This window comes from Dendrobates tinctorius, unplaced genomic scaffold (assembly GCF_039654945.1).
Source record: "Dendrobates tinctorius isolate UK_male_01 unplaced genomic scaffold, ASM3965494v1 ptg000087l, whole genome shotgun sequence".
NCBI lineage: Eukaryota > Metazoa > Chordata > Amphibia > Anura > Dendrobatidae > Dendrobates > Dendrobates tinctorius.
Genome location: NW_027361755.1, coordinates 1,239,261 through 1,260,825, shown reverse-complemented (window position 1 = coordinate 1,260,825; position 21,565 = coordinate 1,239,261). Strand labels below are relative to the sequence as shown.

At 41.3% G+C, this 21,565-nt stretch overlaps 1 protein-coding gene across 4 annotated transcripts in view; it reads right to left on the bottom strand.

Annotated features, from left to right (window-relative positions):
• SNX9 (sorting nexin 9) overlaps positions 1-21,565 on the bottom strand; it is a 555,224-nt gene that overhangs the window by 232,343 nt on the left and 301,316 nt on the right. For all 4 annotated transcript variants that reach the window (XM_073585703.1, XM_073585704.1, XM_073585702.1 and 1 more), the window contains 3 exons: positions 16,588-16,672; positions 7,742-7,867; positions 4,554-4,671 (listed from right to left, as the gene is read on the bottom strand). In XM_073585703.1, the coding sequence (XP_073441804.1) occupies positions 4,554-4,671; positions 7,742-7,867; positions 16,588-16,672 (329 nt within the window). The remainder of the gene's footprint in view (positions 1-4,553; positions 4,672-7,741; positions 7,868-16,587; positions 16,673-21,565) is intronic.

Below are 21,565 nucleotides of genomic sequence, written 5' to 3'. Positions count from 1 at the left end.
TTTCATTATGATGCATCTTACCCTCTGTTCTGATTACTGCTTCCCTGGTCTAGCGGTCTCTGTGATAGATGATTTCCTCGCCTATCACGTTAGACATGTTATATCTTGTGGTTTAATTTGTAGTGGAATATATTTTTGTAGTAACAGTCTTCCTACATTGTCATAGGATCATCTCACTGCATATCCTTTACATATCTCTCAACGAGATGGGTGTTTTCAGCTTGACCTGGTCTTCTGGGCTACAGGCGTTTGCTCCCGTCCGCTGACAGGTATTAAGCGGTTCAGGGGGTCCTATTAGCTGAATGGGGGACCAGTATGAAACCTTGGTCAAGAATTTTTGAATCTGTATAGATTTCTTAATGTATATTATACTGCGACCACAATTGGTTAGGTCGCCATAGGACCATCGTGGCATGAATGCGACAATAGAGGAGTGGAGCTTTGTCGATGTGTATACTGCCTGGCATATTAATTTTGCACTCTCTACAGGATATATTATAATTAATATGGTGGTTTGTCTTGGAATCTCTTTTATGTTATGTATATGTATTATGCAGCCATCTTTTTATTGTAATGCCTGCACAGCATGGACTCAGCGTAATCCATCGTTATAATCACAACCTTATGCCGCATTTTTTCCACTTTTTGGCAACAACAAAATCTTGTGACAGATTGTCTCTGCAGTCTGCTGGTGGTTGCCTTTGTCAGATATGATTTGCTAAGCAGCTACCTATGGGACTAACTCCAGAATGGGAGACCAGCACTAACCTATTAGCTTTAATATTCAATAACGCGTGGGTGCCATGTGTGAATAGTGACCCTGTTTATATGAGTCCTTTTACTCAACCTTCTTATACTTTTGGGTCATCTTACACATTTGTCCTTTGTTGTGGACATCTAATCCCTTATGTGTGTAGTGCGCGTGCAGCACATAACTATCGCCTTTCTTCTTATGACAACTGCAACCTGTCAGGCTGCCATTTGACAATGATGGGCGCATGCGATTATGAAAATAGATTTTTATTTAGGCATATATCAGGTGGCACATCTTAGCTGTATCTTTTGTATAGTACGTTTTGACTGCTACAGTGACGCCGTTCATTAATAACAGGCATTTAGCGACTCTCTTATGCAGCGTCCCCGTTATACAAAGTATCTACATTTTGATTGGTACCACCTCCTACGATATTCCAGAATATCAGGGATATGATAGGTTACGCTGCGGTTTCCACTTACAGTGCTAGTGTAGTATCGATTTAAGACTCAGCTCTCTTTATAGCAGCTACAACCAGAAAGGCTGTTATATGCAGGCAACAACATACAGTACGTCTCCTATTCGCCATCTAATTTGTATATCATGTGATCTACGGATACTCCTATATGATAATGTGCCTCTGGGCAGTCTGGCGAATGCGCACTTGTGACCGATCGGCCATGTGGGTATACCCTCTCTTCTCACCTCTTGTTTTTTACATTTCCGGCGTTCAGCACCTTTTGCCTCCTCCTGCACTTACCATCAAGTCTCCACGTGGGAACATCCTGCAGCTGCTGCAAATTTGTTATGCAAATTTTTTCTATTAAATACTCAGGTGTCCAGGTGATCCACCACCCCTGCCTCTGACGAAGCCACTGAGGTGGTGACACGCGTTGGGCTCATGCCTCCTGACCCTCCGGTTTGGTAACATTCTGGTCATGCTCAATCCATTATGCTTGGTCTTTGAAATTTCCATTTTACCTGCATAGGTGTTAACTGTTGTAACTCTCTCCATGCTGTATGCATGGAACTTCAACTTCCATTTAAAGGCATTCTAGGTATAGACTTTCATATAGGATTGATAGTAGCCACCTAGTGGCCATTCATTCTATCAACGTGTCTTAAATTGGAATTCTCACTTTGCTTGCCTTTTTTTTTAATGCATTGTGGATTATTGGAGGCACACCTCCCTGTTAGTTCTCTGGGGAGATCCTCTCATTTATTGCGATACGGTTGCTATTACCACTACTCTTGCAGTATTTATCTGTTTATCCACAATCATCCTGTTTATGTATCATGTTGTCATATATGGGGTTCCAATTTATCATGTCTACATAAGGCACTCCTCCAGGCGTAGCTTTTTCATGCAGGATCTTTGGTAGGCACTTAGTGGCTGATTGGCATATTAGGGTGTCAGAATTGGTACTTTGCCTTGTTAGGTATTTGTTAATTTTCCTGTGTAAAGTCTATTTTTGGAGGTTTCCTCCTTCCTAGGCCTTTGGGGGACCACCGTAAGACTTGAATACTGTTGTCATTATTTTTCAGTATCTATCTGTTTATTCATAATTGATCTCTCCATTGTGTTCCTTTACCATGCCAATACATGTGGGGTTTCCATTTACTCTGTACAAGATCTATGTGATTGACCGGTTTGGGTTCAGGGGGACAATAACATCTTATGGGGGCTTTTTGTCCTGCTTTTGTTTTTAACCATTTGTTGGTGTGTGGTTTTTTCTATGACAATCTGAATAAAGAATCTTTTGATACTATTTGTACTTTTTTTTTTATCCCTGGTGTATAGTATGTCTCTTTTTCTTGTTCACACAAGTCTTTTTTGACATACTCCAGGTTGGTATCACATGGTTCATTGATATGTGATGGTGCCCTCCATCCCACTTTTCTCTCATCACACAGCATTGAAATACTTAAGAAAATCCTTGCGGACCCTGGTACAGGCATTGTCCCAGCCATCCAACAGCGCTGCGGCCACCTCATTCCACTGCCGCCGGGTCACCACCAAGTCGGAGTGCTGCCGATCACGGCTGTCCCACAACGGGACACGCTCCTGGACCAGGTTAATCAGGGCTTCATTGTCCAGAACGATGTCTTCATCCCGTTGTGGAACCTAGAAAAAAAAACATTAGAATCTTTGAAATATTTGTAAATGAAAAAGACAGAAAAACATACAGAAAAGATGAAAGATTAAAGATGAAAAACAGGACAGAAAAAAAGCCAGGGGAAAAAAAAAAAAAAATAAAACAAGAAAAAAAATGGACATTCATAGTCAGTCTACACTTACACGCGGTCTCCCTGCCGGCACTTGGCTTGGCTGCTCCTGCACGTCGGACTCTGAAACCGTGTCCGATGATGTCTGAAAAAGAACAAAAATTAATTTTCCACATGTGTAGATGCAGCAGCTATACTTACACAAAATGTCGGGCAGGAAGATACTTACATCACACTCTGCTTGGGCCAGTTCACCATGGGACGGCCGATATTCATCCCCAGAAGACATACTGCAAAAAAATAAATAAATAAAAGGCATTAGTACATAATACTTTTAAAAGGACAGGCAGACATTAGGCTTTAGAATACTCACATTCTTGATGTTGCAGCTTTGCTCCAAATTCAGAAAGGGCTCTGGTCTCTTGCAAGGCTGTCAGGAGAGTATTGTTCTACTAGTGCAAACACCTTCTTTTATCTACACTATCCCCCTAAAGATGCAATAAAATATCTTGGGGAACGCTTTCACAGCACAAGCAATTATTATGTGTAATTAACCTTTTACTTTTTTCATTTATGTAGTGGTTTTTGCACATGTGCTTATACATTTACTATCGTCGCCGTGGTGGGGCCTATTAATTGAGGACATCATTACAGCTTATATTTACATGGTTAACTTGTGTAGCCACCTTACATTGATTATATCAGCTGTTTGTTATATTAACTTTTTCAACCACCACTGGCTTAATGAAATGGGAAATGCTAGTGCTCTATACTGTTATTACGCTTGTAGCATGTGACTCGTAGTCTTGTGGATCATGTATATCCATACATATTAAATTGACTTATAAAATATTTTATTGCAAATTTTACTATTTATGTAATTGAAGGATTGATTCATAATAAATATTTTCATTGTATATTGTATAAACTCATCTTGTTCTCCGTAATTTTTTATCCCCAAACAATGTTGCTTTGTGTAGGAGGTGGTTTAAACCAGTGTCGAGACATTGTTTACTCAAAAGCGCATGCGCTCAAAAGCACTGCAGTGTGCATGACCAAGCGCACGCCTGTGACCTCATAGACTGTAATGTGTTATTATTGCGCATTCCGTGAGCACGCGATCGCATGCGTTTTTTTTTTACGAGGTTGGGTGGAACAAAAAATGCAACATGTAGCGTCAAGAGCGTCTAGACACACACCTTGAAAAAGCGCATGCGCACTGATGAATGCGTGCAAGTGCTAAATGCAATGCGTGAACGCTGATGAATGCGTGCAAGCGCTAAACCATGCGCCCGCCATGTTAAACATAGGGGTGCGCACAAAAACGCTAATGTGAAACCAGCCTTACGAGTACTCTAGTGATAAAGTCACAGTTTTTCAGTAAGAGATCAAAACTGCACTACACAGCAAGTGACACATAGATGACACATAGGGAACAGTCTACATTATTCTGTTTTCAGATCAGGTTGCAAAAACGTGGTGACAAATTGCCCTTAATGCCCTAACCTTTTTTCTTCCTGGAGATAAGTTCCCCGAGTGATGTCTGAACACAGCTTAATTTTTAAAATGTTACCTGTGACTTGTTTGTCTGGTAGAGAAGGAATGGGTATAGCCAAGCCAAACTTCACCAAAAGACGCTCATAAAGCCAATCAAAGTGCTTATATCTGTGGTTCACTGCCCGGTTTGTGCTCTAGAAAAGAAAAAAGAAAAAAAAAGATTGAGCTATAAGCAAGAGAGAGCAGAATTATTGAAATCAAAATTTTCTGACAGTGGGGAGAAAGGCTGTGGTTTTATACCAGGAGGGATTACAAAGCATGCTACTTTCACATATGTAATTTTAAGCCAAGGTGCCGTGATTTTAATTTTTGTATTAATAATTTATTGATTATACAATCAATTATTTTTAATACAAAATTAAATTAACTACTTTAAGAGTTTATTGCGTTTTATTTTTGCCACTGGGGGCTGCCATTTTCATTAGCGTAGGTGTAAGTGTCTGAACACGACACTGGCACACCTCACTCTTATGGCAGCCATGGGCATAAGAGCCAAATGTCGGACTCCGAACGTATCTCTTGCATTGAGGCCGCACCTCGTGCCTCTTTGCTGTGACCTAGGCATGCCTCCCCTAGGCTGTCCAAGTCATAGTTGTGGGAGGAGATTGTGGCCATTTCATTGTAGCCCACAGCGTATGCCATAGCGTAGTCCATGGGTTTTATTTTCCCGTCATTGCACTCACTGCTCAGTGCGTGCGATGACAGAAGATGGTGGTAAGACCGCTAGTTATAGTGCTGCAGGGTCATGCTGTCCGATGTCAGCGTGACCACGCAGCTGACTGTGACCTACGGAAAAAAAAAAAAAAAAAATTAGGGATGGGCCGATGAGACTACTGCTTCCATCGGGCTACGTCTGGTGTCACTAACAGTGACAGCAGGTGCTGCTGATGGAAGAGTAGTATCATCTGCCGATGCTCATAATTTAAAAAAAAAAAAAAAAAAAAAAAGTAAAATTACATACATACATAAAAATAAGAGAAACATTATACTCACCTCCCACCACATCCCCGATGCCCTCATCTCCTAGAAATAATGTAAAATAAAAAAACACCATATACTCACCTGTCCGCCGTAGTCCAGGTAATCCTGAGTGTCCCACAGTGATCTCACTTGTAGAACAGTCACATTGGGAGATGTGACCACTCTACCCAGTCGCCGTGATACACTGACAGGAGGTAATCACTCCCACAGCGTATCACTGCGCTGCCGAGAGAGTTCACCGGAGTTCATCAGCTCCGGTGCTATCACTTACGGTACCGCTGCGTGAGAATTTTCCCACGTGGCAGTGGTGCTGTACTTGAGATCACCGGAGCAAATCAGCTGATGAACACCGGTGAACTCTCTCACTGCAACTCAGTGATACACTGCGGGAGCAAATACCTCCTGTCAGTGCATCGCCGGCTGTCTTTGAGAGCAGTGACACTGATGTGACTACTCTCAAAGTGATCAGGATCACCATGGGACATTATTGATTACCTTCTCGGTGGACAAGTGAAGAATATATATTATTTTATTTTTTTGCTGGAGACGTTGGCTTCGGTGGAGTAGGCGTTCGGTGAGTAGGTTTTAATTAAGATTATTAAAGGAGTCTGTTATTATTTCAAATAAAGGACTTTATTCTGGCTGTGTCTTTACTTACCATGTAACTAAAGGATTAGTAATGGATAGGTGTCTTATAGACACCTTTCCATTACTAACCTGTGGGCTTGATGTCACCTGACATTACAAAGGTGACATCAAACCCACAAATATGAACCCCACTTGCAACCGCTACAGGGCAAGTGGGAAGAGGGAGGCAAATTGCCAGATTTGGCGCATTTTATAGATGCGCCTTTTCTGGGGCACCTGAGAGCTGATGCTTTTAGCCTGGGGGGCCAGTATCCATGGCCCCTTCCAAGTCTATTAATATCAGCCCGCAGATGTCTGCATAGCCTTCGCTGGTTATTAATTATAGGGGTACCCCACGTAATTTTTTTTTTGGGGGGTCCCCCATTTTAATAGCCAGTAAATGCTAAGTATACAGCTGGAGCGTATGTAAATATCTGAGAAGCTTCATAGGTATTACCTCCTTCCCAGGCTATAAACATCTGCCCCAGCCGTCTGCCTTCCCTCTGCTGGTTATTAAAATCATGCGGGAGCCCACATAATTTTAAAGAAAAAAAATGAAAAAAAATTAACAGTTGTTGCCGGGTACAGCCTATGTACGTTCGTTCTGTTAACGCTCCTACATAGGCTGGTGACAATGTGTGCGTAGGTTTGTGTGTGTTTGTGTTTACTTATCGGATTAGTAATGAGGGTGTCGGGCTGAGTGTGAGCGTGAAAGTGTAAGCGAGAGTGAGAGCGGGACAGAGTGTGTGAGCATGAGTGTGCGAGTGTGAAAGCGTGAGTGTGCGAATATGAGCGTGAGTGCGCGAGTGTGAGTATGTGTGAGAGCGTGAGTGTGCGAGTGTAAGCGTGAAAGCGTGAGTGTGTGAGCATGAGTATGTGCGTGAACGTGAGAGCAAAGGAGAGTGTGAGAGCGTGTGCGTGAGAGAGCGTGAGAGGATGAATGTATGTGCGTGATTGATAGTGAGCGTGAGTGAGCGTGTGTGAGCATGAGTGCATGAGTGAATGAGTGTGAGTGCGTGAGCATGTATTTGTGTGTGTGAGCGTGTGTATTTTCCTGTGTGTGAGCATGCATGTATATTTCCCAGTATATGATACAGCGAGCAGCACCAACTGCCTACTATCCTCGGTTACCGTCTACTTGTCAGTATAACTTTGTTGTCACCAACAAAATGGTTTTGCAGTGTTCCTAAATCTCATCCTCTTTCATCACTTATCAAACACCCAGAAGGGGATGGAGAGAAATCACACACGTGAGCAGATTCAGCCTATATTTACTGCAGTCGTAATGTGAGCTAGTTGTCAAACTTCAGTAGCTGGTCCCCCTAGTGTTTAAAAGTGGAAATAATAAACCTTTTATAACTATTTTTCATATTTTACTAAATTATAAAACAAATGATAATATTTTTTAACAAAATTTAAACATTAATTTTTACATTTTTTCAATTGCTGAAAAAAAAAATTTTGGATGGTACCTTCCCTTTAAAACTCAGTTTCATCAATTTTTAGCATTGCAATACCTCATCATATCTTACTTGACTTTGAAGTATAATGAGAATGTAAGAACTGGGACTTTGCGCTCAGATGCAGCTTACTTACTGTTGGTGTTAGCTGATATTCTATGTAACTCTTCAGGCCATACATTTTTGTTCCTTTACGTGGATCAGCTACAACACAGTCGAATGTTGAATTTGGGTAGACCCACATTGGCCCATAATCTCCTATCTGGAAAAAATAAATCTATTTAGCCATGTTATTCAAGTTTTATATTTAACCCTTTTACACTCAACGGGGCTATATCTTCATATCATATTACAGTCTAGAACAATACTCTTAGAATTCAGAGAGCAGTTTTACCTTCTGGTTCTGGAAGTTAGTTTGGTAAATTGGGACTTTTTGGATCAAATCTTTACTGGCGAAAAGCCTACAGAGACTTTTGCTCTTCAGTTCTCATAAATACCGGATATGAAGATAAGAACGTGGAGATATAGACAAACGGCCTGTAAAAATTAGCTTCTATGCTTTAGATTTTACAAGTATTTACAATTTATTGTAAAATTTTGATTAAAGGTGCCCATGACTGTAAAGAGCTGCCCGTGATTTATACTTTCACAAAATATATATGGATACTAGCTGAAGAGCCCGGCGTTGCCTGGGCATAGTAACCAACTGTGGTTAGTTATAACAAATTATAATGATTATATTGCACATAAAAACATTTCACATCATATATTCAACACTACAGATTTGCAACACAAATTAACTAAACGATTACCCAAGTATTATAGTATTTTATTTTCAACTCATTCAAGAGCCTTTTGATAAACATTTTTGTTTTTTCCTTTCAGTACAAAGATGAACAGATTTTTGTCAGTTCCAACTCTTGAACAGACCACGTAAAGTTGACCATGAGAAAAGCGATCCCTACTACTTTCAAGGACTATCCCTGAGCATTGTTAATGGACATTTCAAATAGCAAATGAACTGGAAACTGGAGGCGTTTAAAATAAAAAAATAAATCAGATGGAATGAGTGGAATTCTTGGAATGAAAATGTCCTCTCCTTTGGCACATCCTGTTTCTGAGCTGTTTCTAACCCTATCCTGTGTGATAATGTCTGCTGAGCTGTGTACCTAATCCTCTCCTGTGTGATACTTTCTGCTGAGCTGTGTATCTAATCCTATCGTGTGTTACTGACTGCTCAGCCTTGCATCTAATCCTATCCTGTGTGATACTGACTGGTGAGCCGTGTATCTAATCCTATTCTGTGTGATACTGTCTGCTGAGCCATCTATCTAATACTATTCTGTGTGATACTGTGTGCTGAGCTGTGTATCTAATCCTATCCTGTGTGATACTGACTGCTGAGCTGTGTATCTAATCCTATCCTGTGTGATACTGACTGCTGAGCTGTGTATCTAATCCTATCCTGTGTGATACTGACTGCTGAGCCATGTATCTAATCCTATCCTGTGTGATACTGGGCTCCCCCTGCAGTCTGTCTCAGAGGGTGGTCTGTGTTGGCACGGTAATAAATTGAGTTATTTCCAGCTTTACAGAAGGACGATAACACCATAGAAATAAGAATAATAGGCAAAATTGTTTGGTGAATTGGAACGCGCAGGGTTAAAATTTCACCTCACAACATAGCCTATGACGCTCTCGGGGTCCAGACGAGTGACTGTGCAAAATTTTGTGGCTCTAGCTGCGACGGTGCACATGCCAATCCCCGCATATACACTTTGTTCCAAATTATTATGCAAAAAATATTTCCTCATATTTTCTCTAAATTACCTATATGAATTACAGTCATTGCTATTTTCCAGTCATCTAATATTCTAGTATAATTGCAATGTTTTTGAACAAACTGCCTATGAAAGCAGTATATTTTTAAAAATAAGAAACACTCAACATGCATGTTCCAAATTATTATGCATAGCAGAGTTTTCAACCTTTTTATTTTTATTTTGAACAAAAAAATGGTCAATTGTGAAGTTATAAGCATTATGAGCTTATTACAAAATGAAATCAAACAGTTTTCAAGTCAAAACTTTATTCTAGGTGATGTTACATTTGCACATAGGACCCCTTGTTCGAAAGGAGCATCTGAAAGCTCTCGTCCATTGAATTTGTCAGTTTTTGGATGGTTTGTGCTTCAATTGTTTTGCATGTGGACAGAATACCCTCCCAGAGCTGTTGCTTAAATGTGAACTGCCTCCCGCCATCATAGACACTCCTTTTGATGATGCTCCAGAGGTTCTCAATGGGGTTGAGGTCAGGGGAAGATGGTGGCCACACCATAAGTTTGTCCTCTTTTATGCCCATAGCAGCCAGAGATGCAGATGTGCTATTTGCAGCATGAGACGGTGCATTATCATGCATGAAAATGATCTTGCTGCGGAAAGCACGGTTCTTCCTCTTGAACCATGGCAGGAAGTGCTGTTTTAGAAACTCCACATAGATTATGGAGTTCATCTTTACCCCTTCAGGGATCCTAAAGGGGCCGACAATCTCTCTCCCCATTATTCCAGCCCAAAACATTACTCCACCTCCTCCTTGTTGGCGCCTTAGCCGTGTTTTCATGGGGTGTCCATCAACCAGCCATCCTCCATTCCATCTATCTGGACCATCGAGCGTTGCACGGCACTCATCGGTGAACAAAACAGTTTGGAAGTCAGTCTTCATGTATCGTTTAGCCCACTGGAGCAGTTTCTGCTTGTGTACAGTGGATAGAGGTGGTCAACAGGATGGCTTACACACAGCTGCAAACCTCTGAAGGACCCTGCATCTTGTTGTTCGGGGGACGTTGGAGGCACCAGCAGCTTCAAAAACTTGTCTGCTGCTATGACAAGGTATTTTTGCAGCTGCTCTTTTAACCTGATGCAATTGCCTGTTGGAAAGAGTCATCAATTTTTCCTTATCAGCACGCACACGTGTGTGCTGGGAATCAGCTACATTCTTCTTGATTGTGCGATGATCACGATGAAGTGTCGTGGCAATGTTGATTGTAGTCATGCCTTGACCTAAATACTCCACAATTTGTTGCTTCTCAGCAGCCGACACATCCTTTTTCTTTCCCATTTTGGCAAAAAATGTAGGCTGCTTAATAATGTGGAACAGCCTTCTTAAGTAGTCTTGCCTTTATTTGGACACACCTGCCAAACTAATTTGCACAGGTATCTGCAATTGCTTTCAGTGATATAAAGAGCCCTGACACACATCACCATCAATGAGTTTAAATAACAAACAAAAAAATTCTAACCTTATCACTCCTAAACTCTTTTTGCATAATAATTTGGAACACAGTTTACATACATACACTTTTTCCCCATTATGTACCCAGGGACAAAATTGTTTGGTGAATTGGAATGCACGGGGTTAAAATTTCGCCTCACAACATAGCATATGACGCTCTCGGGGTCCAGACGTGTGACTGTGCAAAATTTTGTGGCTGTAGCTGCGACGGTGCAGATGCCAATCCCGGACATACAAACATACACACACACACATTGAGCTTTATATATTAGATTGGGATATAATTTGTCTTTTTTTTTTTTTTTTAACAGATTGTGAGAGGTGATGACAAAAGAAGCTCCCTCCAACAAATGCCATGCCATGGTAACAATTCACTGAAGCATACAGGGAATTAAAAGGCCAGAATCAGAGACTTCTCTAGTCCCAGCCTTTACATCGGGAGCTTAATAGTCTAACACCACTAGGATCCTGAGTCAATCGCAAAGGCATATATTCTGAGGTCATAGACTATTATATACAGGTTTATTACAAAACAGATGTCAAGGAGCTTTAAGGGGTTAATATAATGAACCAAAATTATGGGTAAAAAAGTAAACTAGGTGTAAAAGTCACATCTAACAACAGATTACAGTCAAACAGTCAAGGTTTAACATATCTTGTAGTAGGTGAACTATTACAAGTGTGGCCAGGCCATAGTGACCACACATTGATTAGGCTAGGTTCACAATGCGTTAGGGCATCCGTTTAACGTATCCGTTAAACGGATGCGCTAACGCTGATGTCATTTTTGATATCTTTTGTGCTCTAGCGCTAACGCATGGTTGCAGTCCGTTACCATGCGCTACCATGTGTTGTTAGCCCATACAGCCAGTTCGCTGTGCGCTAGTCCCGACGCACCCAAAAACGTTGCAGACCGCATTCGAGGGTGCGTCATGAAGTAACGCATACTCGCTAACGCATGCTGATTTTGGCATGCGTTAGGATGCGCTACTGTCATTGCGGGCAATGGATGCGTTAACGCATCCGTTACATAGAGTTAGTGCCACTATGTAATGGATCCCGTCAAGCGCATACCCCCTAATGCAATGTGAACCCAGCCTTACTACTAGCTGTTATGGTGCACCTGAATTAGCAACTTAAAACTGTGAAAAATATGGGTGTAGCATGTAAATTACCGTAGTGTTGTCACATCTCAGCAACGCTATGTAATAGTGCCTTTAGGAGTCAAGTGTATTGTCACAATTTTGTGAAAATTTTGTGAAAAATCTTTAAAAAAGACATCAACAAACTGGAGCAAGTTCAGAAAAGAGTGACCAGAATGGTGACCGGTCTGCAAACCCTGTCTTATGAGGAAAGGTTGCAGGATTTGGGAATGTTTAGTTTGAAAAAGAGAAGACTGAGAGGAGACTTAATAGCTGTCTACAAATATCTAAAGGGCTGTCACATTGTAGAAGGATCAACTTTATTCTCATTTGCACAAGGAAAGACTAGAAGCAATGGGATGAAGCTGAATGGGAGGAGACAGATTAGATATTAGAAAAAACTTTTTGACAGTTAGAGTGATCAATGAGTGGAACAAGCTGCCACGAGAAGTGGTGAGTTCTCCTTCAATGGAAGTCTTCAAACAGAGGCTGGACAGACATCTGACTGGGATGATTTAGCGAATCCTGCTTTGAGCAGGGGGTTGGACCAGATGGCCCAGGAGGTCCCTTCCAACTCTACGATTCTATGATTCTATGAAAAACAACAAGACAATCACCAGTGTAAATTGTTACAGTTTCTTTCTCAATGTTTAAAACTGGGGTTAGAGCAGAAAGATTAGTTCTTGTGGAGCGGACTGAATTATACACTGTGGTTGTACATATTCCCCATCTTTTATCCTTCCTCATCACTCGGTTAAACTTGACAAACATTTGTCTTTTTTCAACTAGCTATAAAACGATACTACAAACAGCAAAACAAAAATATTTGGGGGCCGACATATTAAGACTTGCAATGTGCATGTCAGTGGGGTTCAGGGCTCACTTGAATATGGTGCAGTCTAAATAAACACATCTCCCAAGACCTGTGTGTCAACTGCCAGGAGCTGTATTGTAACAAAACATAGCCCCATTAGCCAAGAAATGTGTGACAGAAGAATAAATAATCTTCTTGATTGACAGAGTACATGCCCAGTCTGCCGAGAAGTTATTTTTCTGTATCTTCGTATCACAGAGCTACGTACAGTCATATGTTAAAGTTTGGGCACCCCTATTAATGTTAACCTTTTTTCTTTATAACAGTTTTGGTTTTTGTAACAGCTATTTCAGTTTCATATATCTAATAACTGATGGACTCAGTTATATTTCTGGATTCAAATGAGGTTTATTGTACTAACAGAAAATGTGCAATCTGCATTTAAACAAAATTTGACCGGTGCAAAAGTATGGGCACCTCAACATAAAAGTGACATTAATATTTCGTAGATCCTCCTTTTGCAAAAATAACAGCCTCTAGTCGCTTCCTGTAGCTATTAATGAGTTCCTGGATGAAGGTATTTGTGACCATTCCTGTTTACAAAACAATTCCAGTTCAGTTAAGTTTGATGGTCGCCGAGCATGGACAGCCCGCTTCAAATCATCCCACAGATGTTCAATGATATTCAGGTCTGGGGACTGGGATGGCCATTCCAGAACATTGTAATTGCTCCTCTGCATAAATGCCTGAGTAGATTTGGAGCGGTGTTTTGGATCATTGTCTTGCTGAAATATCCATCCCCTGCGCAACTTCAACTTCGTCACTGATTCTTGCACATTATTGTCAAGAATCTGCTGATACTGAGTTGAATCCATGCGACCCTCAACTTTAACAAGATTCCCGGCGCCGGCATTGGCCACACAGCCCCAAAGCATGATGGAACCTCCACCAAATTTGACTGTGGGTAGCAAGTGTTTTTCTTGGAATGCTGTGTTTTTTAGCCTCCATGCATAACGCCTTTTTGTATGACCAAACAACTCAATCTTTGTTTCATCAGTCCACAGGACCTTCTTCCAAAATGTTACTGGCTTGTCCAAATGTGCTTTTGCATACCTCAGGCGACTCTGTTTGTGGCGTGCTTGCAGAAACGGCTTCTGTCGCATCACTCTCCCATACAGCTTCTCCTTGTGCAAAGTGTGCTGTATTGTTGACCGATGCACAGTGACACCATCTGCAGCAAGATGATGCTGCAGGTCTTTGGAGGTGGTCTGTGGATTGTCCTTGACTGTTCTCACCATTCTTCTTCTCTGCCTTTCTGGTATTTTTCTTGGCCTGCCACTTCTGGGCTTAACAAGAACTGTACCTGTATTCTTCCATTTCCTTACTATGTTCCTCACAGTAGAAACTGACAGGTTAAATCTTGAGACAACTTTTTGTATCCTTCTCCTGAAAAGCTATGTTGAATAATCTTTGTTTTCAGATCATTTGAGAGTTGTTTTGAGGAGCCCATGATGCCACTCTTCATAGGAGAATCAAATAGGAGAACTACTTGCAAGTGGCCACCTTAAATACCTTTTCTCATGATTTCATATACCTGGCTATGAAGTTCAAAGCTCAATGAGGTTACAAAACCAATTTAGTGCTTCAGGAAGTCAGTAAAAAGTAGTTAGGAGTGTTCAAATCAAGAAAATGATAAGGGTGCCCATACTTTTGCACCGGTCAAATTTTGTTTAAATGCAGATTGCACATTTTCTGTTAGTACAATAAACCTCATTTGAATCAAGAAATATAACTGAGTCCATCAGTTATTAGATATATGAAACTGAAATAGCTGTTGCAAAAACCAAAATTGTTATAAAGAAAAAAGGTTAACATTAATAGGGGTGCCCAAACTTTAACATATGACTGTATGCTTACAATACAGCTAATGGTAGTTTAGAAACCGGATTCAGGAGCAGCCTGTCCTGACAAAGACTAGGTCAGGCTGCCATTTGAATTACGTGGCGGAGGTCATTTTATTACATTCTTGCAAAAGCCCTTTAAGAGGCGTAGGACACAATGAATTAGGTGTATTTTTTAACTGACAAAAGCCACCTTCAGAAATTGTCATCAAGTCATTTCATGAGCAATTTGACCACACCCCGTCCCATCCATATGTAAGATGAGGAGCAGGACGGCGTCAGCAGTTCCATCTACACTTTGGGGCTGGACTATCAGGACTGTCACCACTGATTCCGGGGGACGATTCTTCTGATTGGGGAGGACCTTTGCACTGGACAGCAGGGGGCGTGGGGGAGATAGAAGGGGCTGAGTGCAAGAACGGGGAGATTTGGCGGGAAGGCGACTGGAGAACAAGGAGAAGCTTAACTCCCTCCCCACTGCTTCAACTGCTAACACCTCATCCTTTAGTCCCTCACGGATTGACTCGCCTACGGACTGTTTCTTGACTGAACTTCCCCTGGATGTTCCTGCACCGTTCAGATCCTTCTTGCTCCCAGTGATAGTTTTGCTCGCTCTGCTCATAGCGAGTACATCAGAGGTTCGCACGCTACCGCGGTCTGCCTGCTGTTCATGTTCTGCACCATCCCAGAGGAATCAACGAAAGAGACTGATCCTGCATTCTAATGTACTCAAGCCAAGCGAGTCCTGATACATCGGTACGGTCGGGAGACAATGCATTTCTTTCCTCCGTCACAGAGCCAGAGACATTATCCATGATTTACGACGACGTCGGGAGATATTCCAGCTTCTTCCCAACAAGAACTTCACTCGATAAGTCACCTCTTTTATACACCTTTTTCCCCTCAAATAGTTTTTTTTTTCAAATACTGCTGTTGCCTCAGTGTTCCTGTGATACTTCGTTTTTGATCTTATCTCCCTGTGCGGAGTGTATCTTGTATGTCTATATAACCTGTATAAGTAAATTCTATTAACCCATTCTCTGCCTCTGGCTCATCACTGCATCCCACGAACCTTATCCTAAGGACTCTTAGGGTCCCGTTACATTTAGCGATGCACCAGCGATCCCGACAACGTTACAACTCGGTCAGGATCGCTGGTGCATTGCTAAATGGTCGCTAGTGAGCTGTCACACAGATCTCACCAGCGACGCAGCAGCGATAAGCGATCCGTCGGCGGTCACCGCGATGATGACGACTTCCGACTGCGTCCATGCGTCGCAAGCGGGACGCCAATGGGAAAAAAATGGCCCAGGACATTCGCGCGCGATCAACGATATCCAGCGGGGGGGTGGTCGCAGATACGTGTCACATGTTGCGTGATCTCTAGCGATATCGCTGTTGCGTCACAAAATCAGTGACGCATTAGCGATATCGCTGTGTGTAAAAGGCCCTTTACACATGCTCCTTTCATATTGGCAAAGGTGTTGACAGAATGGAAAATGCCAATAGGCACATTAAGACATACAGTAATTTTGGAGTAAACACCCTAAAGAATCAGCCTCGGTCTACAGCACGCACATTTATCTTTTAGGATATTGTTGTGGAATAATGCAGATTTTCAGCACACTTCACCCTTTAGAAAGCAAAGCATGAAATCTTCTCTGACATCGACAACATGAAATCCACAATACAGATCAATTAAATCTACAGCAATTTTCCCAGCAGATGAATGAGATTTCTGCTGCATATTTACAATGTGTGAACATCTCATTTTACTTCCATATATCCAAATCCAACCATCAGCAACATAACACACAAATAGATGAAAACTTACAATAATAGATATTTTTTCTTTGTTTTTGGTTGTCTGTTTGGATAACAGATACTGTTCAATTCCAGACTTTCCAAAACCAGGAAACCTAAGGAAAAAAAAAAGTAAAAATCCTTTTTCAAAGCTCACATTTTCAGGTACTAATATTGGAAAAATTAAGACATTAGTCTCTCAAAGAGATTATTCAAAAAGATACAGCAGAAATATACAGTGCCTTGCGAAAGCATTCGGCCCCTTGGAACTTTTCAACCTTTTCCCACATATTATGTTTCAAACATAAAGATACCAAATGTTGTTGATTCTTCACCAAAAATTTACAAGTGGGACACAATTGTGAAGCTGAATTATTGTATTATTATAAGTATTGGTTATTTTAAATTTTTGTGGAAATACAAAAACTGAAAAGTGGGGTGTGCAATATTATTCATCCCCTTTACTTTCAGTGTAGCAAACTCACTCCAGAAGTTCATTGTGGATCTCTGAATGATCCAATGTGGTCCTAAATGAATAATGATGATAAATATAATCCACCTGTGTAATCAAGTCTTCGTATAAATGTGCCTGCTCTGTAATAGTCTCAGGGTTCTTTTTGAAGCACACAGAGCATCATGATGACCAAGGAACACAACAGGCAGGTCCGTGATACGGTTGTGGAGAAGCTTAAAGCCGGATTTGGATACAAAATGATTTCCAAAACTTTAAACATCCCAAGGAGCATTGTGCAAGCGATCATATTGAAATGGAAGGAGTATCATACCACTGAAAATCTACCAAGATCCGGCCTTCCCTCTAAACTTTCACCTCAAATAAGGAGAAGACTGATCAGAGATGCAGCCAAGAGGCCCATGATCACTCTGGATGAACTACAGAGATCTACAGCTGAGGTGGGACAGTCTGTCCATAGGACAACAATCAGTCGTACACTGCACAAATCAAGCCTTAATGGACGAACGGCAAGAAAAAAGCCATTCCTCAAAGATATCCATAAAAATTGTTGTTTAAAGTTTGCAACAAGCCACCTGGGAGACCACCAAACATATGGAAGAAGGTGCTCTGGTCAGACGAAACCAAAATCAATCTTTTTGGCAACAATGCCAAACGATATATTTGGCGTAACGGCAACACGGAAACTTCTGTTCATTCTCCACTCTGCTGCCATCTAGTGGAGTTAGCACTACTCTGCATCTACCTGCAGTGCTGCAGAGTGACAATAATATCTTTTTTCTAAAACAATACAAAAAATTGGTGGCTACTAGTCAACAAATTGAGATTATGACATAACTGCATACTGTTCATACACTCCTCAACAATTATTCAGTAAAGATTTTGAACCCCATAAAATAATACACACACTTACAACATGGCTGCATGTTGCTCATATTACTGTGCGCAGCCTGCAAAGCCCAAAAGTGCTACCATGGCCTCCATCAGCTGTAGACTTGTCTCCCATTGAACACATAAGTGACATCATTAGACAGCAACTGCAAAGGGAGCTGCCCGCAGAGGATCTTGATGATTTAAGTACAGAATTGTATTCATCGGGGCAGAGTATTCCCCAGGCAACCATTAATAACCCCATTGATAGAAGGCCAAGATGTGTAATATCATAGTATGACATACAAAAAAACAAAAACATACAAATCAAAGCAATTAACCCCTTAGTGAAGTAGCCAATTTTGACCTTAATGACAAGCCCAAAATTTTTAAAATCTGACCAGTGTCACTTTATGGTAATAACTCCGGAATGGTTTAATGTATCCCAGTGATTCTGAGACTTTTATTTATGACATATTGTACAACATATTAGTGGTAAAATTTGGTCAATATTATTTGCGCATATTTATGAAAATAATGGAAATTTGACAAAAAAAGTGAAAGTGTCATAATTTACAAATTTTAAGTTTTTATGCATTTAACTCCTTCCGAACATATGTTGTACATGTACGGCTGTGCGATTGCGGGAGCTCGCGCTGAGCGCTGCCGCGATCGAGTGCAGATGTCAGCTCTGTGTTAGAGCCAACACCCTGCAGCAATGGCCATAATCAGAGCTAGCACCGATCGCAGTAGTTTAACCCGTCTAATGACTCCGTCAATAGTGACAGTGACATAGAAGAGATCACACAGGGAGGGGGCTCCCTGTGTGCTTCCATCAGAACAACATGATGAGATCGCGTTGTGCTGATGGTCTCCATGGAGACTCCCAGCTGCAAGATCCTTCAGTGAAGCAGGAGCTGACACGCCTCCGTCCCTGTCTGTAAAGACGCTGCTCCGATGCCCTGCAGTGCAGAAGTATTGCAGAATATCAGATCAGTGATCTGTTACAATACAGCGATGTCCCATGCAAAACAGAATGACAATGCAAAACAGAAAAAAAAATATCATCTATAATATGTGTGTATATATATATAGCTCATGTGTGTATGTATATATGTATGTACAGTTGTGGCCAAAAGTATTGACACCCCTGCAATTCTGTCAGATAATACTCAGTTTCTTCCTGAAAATGATTGCAAACACAAATTCTTTGGTATTATGATCTTCATTTAATTTGTCTTAAATGAAAAAACACAAAGAATTGTCCTAAAGCCAAATTGGATATAATTCCACACCAAACATAAAAAAGAGGGTGGACAAAAGTATTGGCACTGTTAGAAAAATCATGTGATGCTTCTCTAATTTGTGTAATTAACAGCACCTGTAACTTACCTGTGGCACCTAACAGGTGTTGGCAATAACTAAATCACACTTGCAGCCAGTTGACATGGATTAAAGTTGACTCAACCGCTGTCCTGTGTCCTTGTGTGTACCACATTGAGCATGGAGAAAAAGAAAGAAGACCAAAGAACTGTCTGAGGACTTAACAAACCAAATTGTGAGGAAGCATGAGCAATCTCAAGGCTACAAGTCCATCTCCAAAGACCTGAATGTTTCTGTGTCTACCGTGCGCAGTGTCATCAAGAAGTTTAAAGCCCATGGCACTGTGGCTAACCTTCCTAGATGTGGACGGAAAAGAAAAATTGACAAGAGATTTCAACGCAAGATTGTGCGGATGTTGGATAAAGAAACTCGACTAACATCCAAACAAGTTCAAGCTGCCCTGCATTCCGAGGGTACAGCAGTGTCAACCTGTACTATCCGTCGGCGTCTGAATGAAAAGGGACTGTATGGTAGGAGACCCAGGAAGACCCCACTTCTTACCCCAAGACATAAAAAAGCCAGGCTGGAGTTTGCCAAAACTTACCTGAAAAAGCCTAAAACGTTTTGGAAGAATGTTCTCTGGTCAGATGAGACAAAAGTAGAGCTTTTTGGGGAAAGGCATCAACAGAGTTTACAGGAGAAAAAAAGAGGCATTCAAAGAAAAGAACACGGTCCCTACAATCAAACATGGCGGAGGTTCCCTGATGTTTTGGGGTTGCTTTTCTGCCTCTGGCACTGGACTGCTTGACCGTGTGCATGGCATTATGAAGTCTGAAGACTACCAACAAATTTTGCAGCATAATGTAGGGCCCAGTGTGAGAAAGTTGGGTCTCCCTCAGAGGTCATGGGTCTTCCAGCAGGACAATGACCCAAAACACACTTCAAAAAGCACTAGAAAATGCTTTGAGAGAAAGCACTGGAGACTTCTAAGGTGGCCAGCAATGAGTCCAGACCTGAATCCCATAGAACACCTGTGGAGAGATCTAAAAATGGCAGTTTGGAAAAGGCACCCTTCAATTATCAGGGACCTGGAGCAGTTTGCCAAAGAAGAAAGGTCTAAAATTCCAGCAGAGCATTGTAAGAAACTCATTGATGGTTACCGGAAGCGGTTAGTCACAGTTATTTTGGCTAAAGGTTGTGCAACCAAGTATTAGGCTGAGGGTGCCAATACTTTTCTCTGGCCCATTTTTGGAGTTTTGTATGAAATGATCGATGTTTTGCTTTTTGCTTCATTCTCTTTTGTGTTTTTTCATTTAAGACAAATTAAATGGAGCTAATACCATAGAATTTGTGTTTGCAATCATTTTCAGGAAGAAACTGAGTATTATCTGACAGAATTGCAGGGGTGTCAATACTTTTGGCCACAAATGTATGTATGTACAGTGGGGAAAAAAAGTATTTAGTCAGTCAGCAATAGTGCAAGTTCCACCACTTAAAAAGATGAGAGGCGTCTGTAATTTACATCATAGGTAGACCTCAACTATGGGAGACAAACTGAGAAAAAAAAAACAGAAAATCACATTGTCTGTTTTTTTTTCATTTTATTTGCATATTATGGTGGAAAATAAGTATTTGGTCAGAAACAAGCAATCAAGATTTCTGGCTCTCACAGACCTGTAACTTCTTCTTTAAGAGTCTCCTCTTTCCTCCACTCATTACCTGTAGTAATGGCACCTGTTTAAACTTGTTATCAGTATAAAAAGACACCTGTGCACACCCTCAAACAGTCTGACTCCAAACTCCACTATGGTGAAGACCAAAGAGCTGTCAAAGGACACCAGAAACAAAATTGTAGCCCTGCACCAGGCTGGGAAGACTGAATCTGCAATAGCCAACCAGCTTGGAGTGAAGAAATCAACTGTGGGAGCAATAATTAGAAAATGGAAGACATACAAGACCACTGATAATCTCCCTCGATCTGGTGCTCCACGCAAAATCCCACCCCGTGGGGTCAGAATGATCACAAGAACGGTGAGCAAAAATCCCAGAACCACGCGGGGGGGACCTAGTGAATGAACTGCAGAGAGCTGGGACCAATGTAACAAGGCCTACCATAAGTAACACACTACGCCACCATGAAGTTTGCTAGAGAGCATTTGGATGATCCAGAGGAGTTTTGGTAGAATGTCCTATGGTCTGATGAAACCAAACTGGAACTGTTTTGTAGAAACACAACTTGTCGTGTTTGGAGGAAAAAGAATACTGAGTTGCATCCATCAAACACCATACCTACTGTAAAGCATGGTGGTGGAAACATCATGCTTTGGGGCTGTTTCTCTGCAAA